The following is an 8,810-nucleotide window of genomic DNA, read 5'->3' on the forward strand; positions in this document are numbered from 1 at the left end:
TTTTGTAGAGAAAAAATCAATTGAAAATAAAATGAAGGAACTCAATCAAGCTCTAATCAAGGAAGGATTTGATAAAGACAAAAGCAATCAAGTGGATAAATATCAGCACAAGTGGGACAATCTATGCAAGCAGGAAGAAGTCTTCTGGAAACAAAAATCTAGAGTCCAATGGCTGAAGGAAGGGGAGCGGAATACGAAGTTTTTCCACAGGTCCACAATGGCAAATAGAATGCATAACAGAATATCTTCAATCAAAAACAAAGAAGGGGATATTCTCACATCCCATGAGAATATCGAAGCGGAGTTAGTTCAGCACTTCAGAAGCATTACTCAGGAAAATAACTTGCACAGAGATCAGTTTATTCGGGAGGTAACTAAAAACATACCAAAGTTGGTATTTAGAGAGGATAATTTCAATCTAAATAGACCAGTTTCTGAAAAAGAGGTAGATGATATCCTCAAAGAAATGCAAAATGGAAAAGCACCAGGCCCAGATGGGTGCAATGTGGACTTTTTCAAGGCATGCTGGAGTATTGTTAAACAGGATATCTTGAAGGTGGTGGAGGATTCCAGAGTGAACACTACCATCTTGAAAGTGTTGAATACCTCCTTTATCTCCCTTATCCCTAAGCAGGAGGATGCTCAAACTCTGGACAAGTTCAGACCCTTCGCTCTGTGCAACGTGGTCTACAAAATTATATCCAAAGTTGTGGCAAATAGACTTAAGCCTTTACTTCCCACCCTAGTTTCAGGGGAACAATCAGGTTATGTGGAAGGCAGACAAATTTTAGACAACATCATACAAGCTCATGAGGTAGTTCACTCGCTAAAAAGCAAAAAGAAGGCCGGTATGATCATGCAATTAGATATAGCCAAAGCTTATGACAAAGTTAACTGGATTTATATGAGAAGGGTGCTTAGTGCTTTTGGTTTTGATCATAAATGGATCAGATGGGTAATGGCCCTAGTCACCTCCTCTAGCTTCTCTATTCTGGTAAATGGCTCTCCCTCTGAGATTTTTAGTCCTTCCAGAGGTCTCAGGCAGGGAGACCCACTCTCTCCTTTTCTTTTCATTCTTATGATGGAAGGACTTGGCAGGGCCATCAAGCAAGCTAAAGTTGCAGGCAGGATTAAAGGCCTTCTACTTTCTGAGAATGGTCAAGCTCTTACTCATCAACAATTTGTAGATGACACAATGCTTCAAGGAATCCCTACTGTCAAAGAAGCAACAACTTATAAACAAATTCTGAATGCTTTTGCCATGGCCACAGGTATGGAAGTAAACCTTTCTAAATCAAAAATATTTTTCTTTAACACCAATTTGGCAATCCAAAGGAATATTTCCAGAATTCTGGGTTTTCAAAGGGATTCCCTTCCCTCAAAATATTTGGGGATCCCTCTAACAGATAAACCATTGCTCAAAAGCATTTGGGAACCCTTGATGAATAAGTTGCAGGACAAAGTCAACAAATGGACCTTCAGATCTCTAAATCTTGCAAGCAAGTTGGTTCTCACTAAAGCTGTTCTGCAAGCCATCCCTATTTTTATGTTATCTGCCCTCCCAGCTCTGAAAGGCGTCCTTCAACAACTGAGAAATATTCAAAGAAACTTCATTTTGGGAAAGGAGGAGAATAAGAAGAAATGGGATTTAGTGGCTTGGGAAAAACTTTGTAGACCCAAAGACCATGGAGGGCTTGGTTTGGACGATCAGGAAATACTTAGCAAGGCTTTAGGGGCCAAACTTTGGTGGCGCTGGGTTCATAATCCAGAGACTCTATGGGCTAATATCTGGAAAGAAAAATATGCAATATCCTGGCAAGCTAATGATCTCATAAGAATGTCAGGGAACATTAAGGGATCACACATCTGGAACAAAGACTGGGAAAACAGAAAATTAGTTCAATAAAATAGTTTCTGGGAAATCAGAGTGGGGAATCAAGCCCTCTTTTGGGAAGATAAATGGCAGCAGGAACCAATACTGATAAAAGAGAACTTCCTCGAGCTTAAACAGGAGACAGATTCTCAAGGCTTAATTAAAGTCATGGGCTTCTGGAATAACACTCAACCTATGGGGAAATGGAGAATCTGGAAGAATATTGATTGTAGAAATAATATCCTCTTGAAAAGTAAATCAGAGGAACTAAAAAAAATGGTGGAACAAAGGAAAATCTTAGTTTCTGAAGGGCAAGACCAATTAAGATGGGGCAAGAATCAAGAGGGCACCTTTAATCTCAAAGAAGCCAAAGGCATTCTCCTGGGGCTAAATCCCCAGGTTCTGGATAAAATCTGGCAGAAACTTTGGAGACACCAGGGATGGATGAAAATCAAACTCTTCATGTGGTTGGTTTACCATAGGAAAATTTTGACTTGGGACAACATTAGGAAGAGAGGTGTTTTAGGGCCTTCCAGATGCCCTCTCTGTGGAGAGCAAGAAGAAACGATGGAACATCTTCTTAACAACTGCCATTTCACCTCCTGGCTATGGGACATTTTTGCTAAAATTTTTCAACAAACTGACAGGGACAGAGGAAGCATCTTCAAGACCCTCATTAGTTGGAGGGGTAATTTCTCAGAGCATGAAATTCTCAATGCAACATGGACCCTTACACCAAGCTTTATTATATGGAACGTATGGAAGGAGAGGAATAAAAGAATATTCAAGGAGGAGAAAAATCCCCCACATCTACTGTTTGAGACGATTTTGAAACAACTTAAGGAGACTGTAGGCTCCACAGTTTGCAGCCAGCATAGTAATCCTCCCTCGGATCTGGAAAGTAATATTCTCAAATTTTTAGGGATGCAGGATATTACTCCTCAAGGTCTCAACAGAAAGGTTTTAGTAAGGGACAGGGAGCTGGACTTCTGGCATCCTCCCCCGGATGGATATCTAAAATTCAACATTGATGGGGCGGCTAAAGGAAATCCGGGAATGGCTGGGTATGGGGGAGTTCTAAGGGATGCCAAAGGAAGGATTATCTTCATTTTCCATTGTCATCTCAGTACAGCTACCAATAACATGGCTGAACTCATGGCATTGGAGCAATGCCTTGATGTTCTAAGTCAGAAGAAGTGTTGCAATGTGATAGTGGAAGCAGATTCAGAGATAGTTATTAACTCAGTGAAAAGAATTAATAATGGATCAGCACCGGAGAAAGTCTCCAAACACTGGAAGTTAATCATGGTTTTCCAGAGAATTCAGAATCATCTACATAACTTGCGCACAATCAGCTTCCAACATGTTCGCAGAAAGGCCAACAAGTTGGCTGACCTGTTAGCCAATCAGGGGGTCAACAATACAGATGTAAATGTTTCGATAGGATGGCAGGAGTTGAGACAATGCAGATTAAAAACTCTTTGTAGTGAATAAGAGGAGGAAGACATTGGAGTCTTCAGACATAGAGCCCTGGAAGCAAGCCCTTAATTTTGAGGCCTTCGCATGTGTTTTCAGAATCAGGCATACAGGTACTTGATAAAGGGTCGATCACCGAAGTGTGATAGACACCTGAGTAGGAGTAAGAGTGTTAGAACTGATCTACCGGGAATGCATGTGCAGGCCAGAAAGATAAACAACCTTGGTAGGGATGTCACCGGTAATTGAAATTAGCGTGTTTTAGGGTCTTGCAAAGAAACTCCACTGTCTGAGAGGTTTTCTGATGATCACACAGCTTTGATAGGGAAAGTGGTTTTAGAGCAGTTGCAGCGATCTCATACTTCTTCCCACAAGTGGCAGAGGGAGGATAGGAATATCACCCTTTGTGCGCAGTACAGTATGGATAACTCGGGCGAGGCGATTTTCTGGACAACCATCGGATCTCGCGGTGGGAGAATTGCTTCCCTGCACAGCCTCGGAATCAGTAGCAGGGTTTTCTCTTTCAGTAGAGATGAAGTTGGGATTTATAGTCAGCGGGACTTTTTTCATAAGTTTCGGGAGCGGGTCACTAAACCGCCTCCAAAGCGGTTTTGGTGCGATCACACCGCTTTTCTCAAGAAAGTTGTTTTAACCTTCGGGCAGCGATTCCTTTCTGCTCTTGACACGTGGATGAGGATGGGGCTGGAAAACCACCCTCATCGCGCGCTAAAGAGTGATCACTTTGGCTGTGCGATTTCTCATTTCAACCGTCTGATGAAAGCTTGTAGATCTACGGTTAGTATTGCTCGCAATAGCGAGGAGTGGTTTCTGGTTTATCGAAAGCCACCTGGGCGGGAAGTGGTTTTTATTTTTTGGCAGCGATCACACTCCCCGATCGACACGTGGCGAGGGGGCGGTTTTATTTACTACCCTCATCGCACGTTAAACAACAACCATTTTGTCGGGAGCGATATGTTCCTCCGCCGAAGGATCTGGTCAGATGAATCTACGGCTGTGATCTGGTGTGCAAGTCAGTGGGACCATAAGGTTAAAGAACGGAAGTATAGGAGGTGCGATTGTTTCTTTGCCATTGGATCGATTTGGTTGAAACAATGGTCAGGATCAAGCACGCTTTTTGATGTTCCAAATAGTTTTGGCGGGAGTCATACTTTCCAGTGTATGGGTATTTATAAAGTTTCATTGGGGTGTCTAGATTTTGGTGCCTTTTTGGGGTATGCAGGGTTATGGGAAGTCTTTCACTTAATACGTGACCCTTTTTCTCTTGATTGTAGTTCTGGTCAAAGACCCATGTTTGCTCATGGGTAGTTGTACGTTATGTAAATAATTTTTTGATTTAATGAATATGAAGGTTCGTATCTTGCTCAAGCAAAAAAAAAGATAATTAATAATATTATTTTTTTAATAATATGATTATTAGTAGAATATGATTGATAACCATAATTGGCTAAGGTTGAAATGAATCACTTTTGTCAACAATGGTTGACTTTAATTGAATATGGTTGAGTCATGTTGGCTAATGATCTTTGATTGAATAAGGTTGGCTATCGACAAATATATTAAATATAGGTTGACCAAGTTTCATCACGGTAACTATTTAAACATGGACTACAAAAAATGACTCTTAAACATAATATTGATTAGCCATGGAGTATATCAACCACAATAGTAAATATAGTCATGCTAATAATAACATTATTATACTATATTACAATTTATATTAAGTTTCTAATAGCATAAAACATTATATTTTACTAACAATGTTACTTCATATTAATATAAAGTATTGATGTAATATTCTAAATGTTATAAATTATTAATATTAAAATTAATATTCCTGTTATTATTAATATTATAGAATTCGTATTATCTAATTGTTATTGTATAATTAATAATATTATAGAATTAGTATTATCTATTTGTTATTGTATAATTAATATACCTAATTTTAATTGTATAATATAATAACAACTATACAATACTAATTATTAATATAAAATTATAATGATATTACTATATTATAAATATATTATTTATATAATAATATTATTGTATAATTAATATGGGCAGATCAACCTCGAAGGGCCATACTAGTAGGGCCTAAATCCAATGGCATCGAGGAGAATTGACCATGTAACCTCCAGATCAGTGAGGTACTTAACAACAGGGACTCGACCAATTGAGCTAACCCTTGGGGCTATAATAATATTAATTATGTAAGTAATATAATTGTAATTATATTAATGTTATTACTAATAATATATAATTAGCATTTTATAAATTTTTATTATATAATTAATAGAATTGTTATTAAACTATAATATTATATTAGATAGTTGTTATTAATGTTAATTTTATTATTAATGTTGGTAATGGTTTATGAGGGTTCATGAGGTTGATGAATATATATCAATCATATTAGTAAATGCCCATGACTATGGTTGAATTTGGTTGACTATTATGGTTAACCATGGTTGACCATGATTGACCATTCTAACCATGTTGGACCATTCAACCATATTGATCATGGTTGCCTTTGGTTGACCATATTCGATCATGAGCTTGAGTAATGGCCATAGTTGTTTATGAATGACCATTATTTGTTTTTAATATTATTTACATAGATATTACTATTAATGATATGTATATTGGTAATAATAGTATTATTATTGTTAATGATATGTATAATAATAATAATAATAATAAAAAAAAATAATAATATTATTTACACATTGGTATTTAATAATTTTAATCATAATAATCTTTTTAGTAATATAAATTAATAATAAAATAAAATAATAATGTAAAATTTTTATTATTAGTAATAATATTGTTAATAATAATAATATTATTAATTATTAATATATTACTAATATGGTTAATAATAATATTATTATTAATTATTAATATTATTTATTTATAGAAAATATTATTAATAATTAATAATAGTATTATATAATTGTTTTTAATGTTATATTATACGAGTGAGTGATATTTAATTTTAAAATATTATTAATAATAATTATTAATAATGTAATCAAATATTTTATTATAATATATAATTATTTTTATGTTTACATTTATTATTAATATTAATAATATATAGTATTGAAAATTGTTATATTATTTATTTATTTATTTTAATTTTTTTTTCTGAATTTGTCTACTCCTATATTGATACAAAAATATTTTTACAAAGAGGCAGTGGCCTCGAGAAGTCTAGCCCAGAGATGCGGCATGCTCACATTACATAGTAGCAGTACTGTGAAGGCAGGGGGACTGAAAGGGGCCTAGCTTCAGCTCACAGAGGAGCACTGGGAAAGACTGAGGATGAGCGACAACTAAATTTGCAGAATGGGCTTTGTGAAACATGAAATCCCGACGATAAATCAACACAGCATTCCAGAGCACAATGTTTCCCTGTGCTGGTCCGAGAGCGAGGCTCTGAGGCAGCAAGGGAACAACACGAGCACAGGGGAGGAGCATGAATGAATTCTTGGAGGGGCACCATGACAAATGAACTTGCAGGCTGGTGTGGAGGGACGAGTTGCATTAACGCAACATTGAAGATGTTAGCAGAAGACTTAAAGACTGGCATCACGCAAGGCCAGGTGGCGGTGGCAATAAGCCACGCGCTAACCCACCAAGCCGCCCATGTACAGAACGCAATGTTACACACCCGCATCTGGGAGAGATAGATCTTGTTGCACCAGAAGAGTGCAGTCTTGTTTGAGTTGTGCATCATGAGAACTGTTTAGTGGACTAGAGAAGAATGGGAGCTGTTGATCGATGCCTTGATTAGCCAGTTTGTCTGCTACCTTGTTAGCTGTATGTCGAATGTGCTTGAAGGTAATGCTGCGGGATGCCTTGAGCCATTCTTCAATTTGTTCCAATCTGCTTAGAAGCCACCAGCTCGAAGCGATCTTTGCTGCTGAGGTGCCTGAGTGAATCCGAATAGCTACCTCTATTAAGATTTGAGAATCCCCTTCTACCTCTAGAGGGAAAAAAATTTCTATTTCTGCTATACAAATGCCCTTCCATAAGCCTTCAAGTTCAGCAGTGTTGTTGGTGTCTCTTCCAAGCGAACCATGATATATGTGCAGAGCAGAGCCTACAGCATCTCTGAAAATACCACTGTAACCAGCCAGCCCAGGATTGCCCTTAGCAGCTCCGTCGAAGTTCAGTTTGTAAGAGTGGGTGGTAGGAGGAGACCAGAATTGGGGAGAATCAGTATGGATGGAGGAGCTGGGCTTGACTTGAGCTAAAAATGTGAGGTCCAGGTTCCAATTTTTTAGAATGAGGCATTCCTGGGGTGAAGCTGGAAAATCTGAGTCTTTCTAGTGTCTTAGAGCTAGAGTTTCTTGAAGGTTTTGTTTGAGAAGTAGCCACAGGGTGTCAAGGGGCGTACTGTGATTTTTAAAGATCCTGTTATTTCTCTCCTTCCAGATGATCCAATAGACAAAGCCCGGTAAGAGGTTCCAGAGGGAATTGAGTAGAAGACTTTGGAAAGGATGCCGAGGCCAGTTCCTGATGGTGTTTAAAATATCTCCCACACGTCTACCCATTCTTCTGTTGCACTGTGCAGTTCTCTCCAAAAGTTGTGCTGCTAATGGGCAGGTGTCCAAGAGATGCAAGATGGTCTCTGTGTGAAGATTGCAATTTGGACATCTGGAAGGCCCAATAAATCCTCGCTGTTGTAGATTGTCCCAAGTGAGGATCCGTTGTTTGCTTGGTAGCCAAAGGAAAGTAGAGACCTTAGGCCAGATGCTTGGTTGCCAAACCTGATCCTATAGCTGATCCTTTATTATCTGTGTGGGTTGATAGAGAAGTTGGTATGCTTCCTTGGTAGTGAACATACCTTTGGGTGTATATCCCCATCGCACTTTGTCCTTCTGATCAGAGAGTTTAATTTTCCTGAGTTTGAGCTCTTGATCGATCTCTTCATAAGTTTCCTCCTACCAGTTAGCCTGCCAGGTGCTAGCTGATCTCCAAAGTTGAAAACCTTGAGGGGATTGCTACTGCCAAAACTGATGGACATGGATTTGATCATTGTGCTGCATAGTAGCTTGCCACTTGGGTTTGTGGAAGAGAGAGGCGAGTTTGGGAAGTTGTTGCCAAGAGTCCTCCCAAAATCTTGCTGTGGTACCCGAATGGATTTCCCAGAAGCTGTGCGCTTGAATAAAGGCACTATGTTGCTTGGCCGCATTCCAAATCAACAAGCCAGGGGTGGTTGTGCTGATGCGGATGAGATCCTCCAGTGGACTGCCTGGAGCATATTTGGCCTACCAGAGACGTGCCCAAGGAGTGTGCGGTTTGGAGATCCAGTTCCACCAGATGCGGGCGCCCATGGTGTTATTGTTGTGGAGGGGATCCCTTAGACCAAGCCCACCAGCTGACTTCGGAAGATAAACCTCAGTCCATTTGACAAGAGCCCATTTTCTGT

At 38.7% G+C, this 8,810-nt stretch overlaps 1 protein-coding gene across 1 annotated transcript; it reads left to right on the forward strand.

Annotated features, from left to right (window-relative positions):
* Positions 1-217: 217 nt before the first annotated feature.
* On the forward strand, positions 218-1,906 carry LOC149202010 (uncharacterized). Its single transcript, XM_089401437.1, has 3 exons — positions 218-764; positions 1,089-1,271; positions 1,407-1,906. Exons 1-3 carry the CDS (start codon positions 218-220, stop codon positions 1,904-1,906), a joined length of 1,230 nt encoding a protein of 409 aa, XP_089257563.1.
* Positions 1,907-8,810: the final 6,904 nt, after the last annotated feature.

This window comes from Pinus tabuliformis, chromosome 2_1, assembly GCF_031772625.1.
Source record: "Pinus tabuliformis cultivar Carrire ecotype Pingquan chromosome 2_1, CPIR1, whole genome shotgun sequence".
In the NCBI taxonomy this organism is placed as follows: Eukaryota; Viridiplantae; Streptophyta; class Pinopsida; order Pinales; family Pinaceae; genus Pinus; species Pinus tabuliformis.

Excerpts from the sequence above, each read along its gene's own strand:
- LOC149202010 (XM_089401437.1), top strand. The coding sequence starts at position 218 with ATGGCAAATAGAATGCATAACAGAATATCTTCAATCAAAAACAAAGAA. Across the intron at positions 765-1,088 it reads AGTTTCAGGGGAACAATCAG|GACTTGGCAGGGCCATCAAG; the intron begins GTTATGTGGAAG and ends TTATGATGGAAG. Across the intron at positions 1,272-1,406 it reads TGCTTTTGCCATGGCCACAG|ATAAACCATTGCTCAAAAGC; the intron begins GTATGGAAGTAA and ends TCCCTCTAACAG.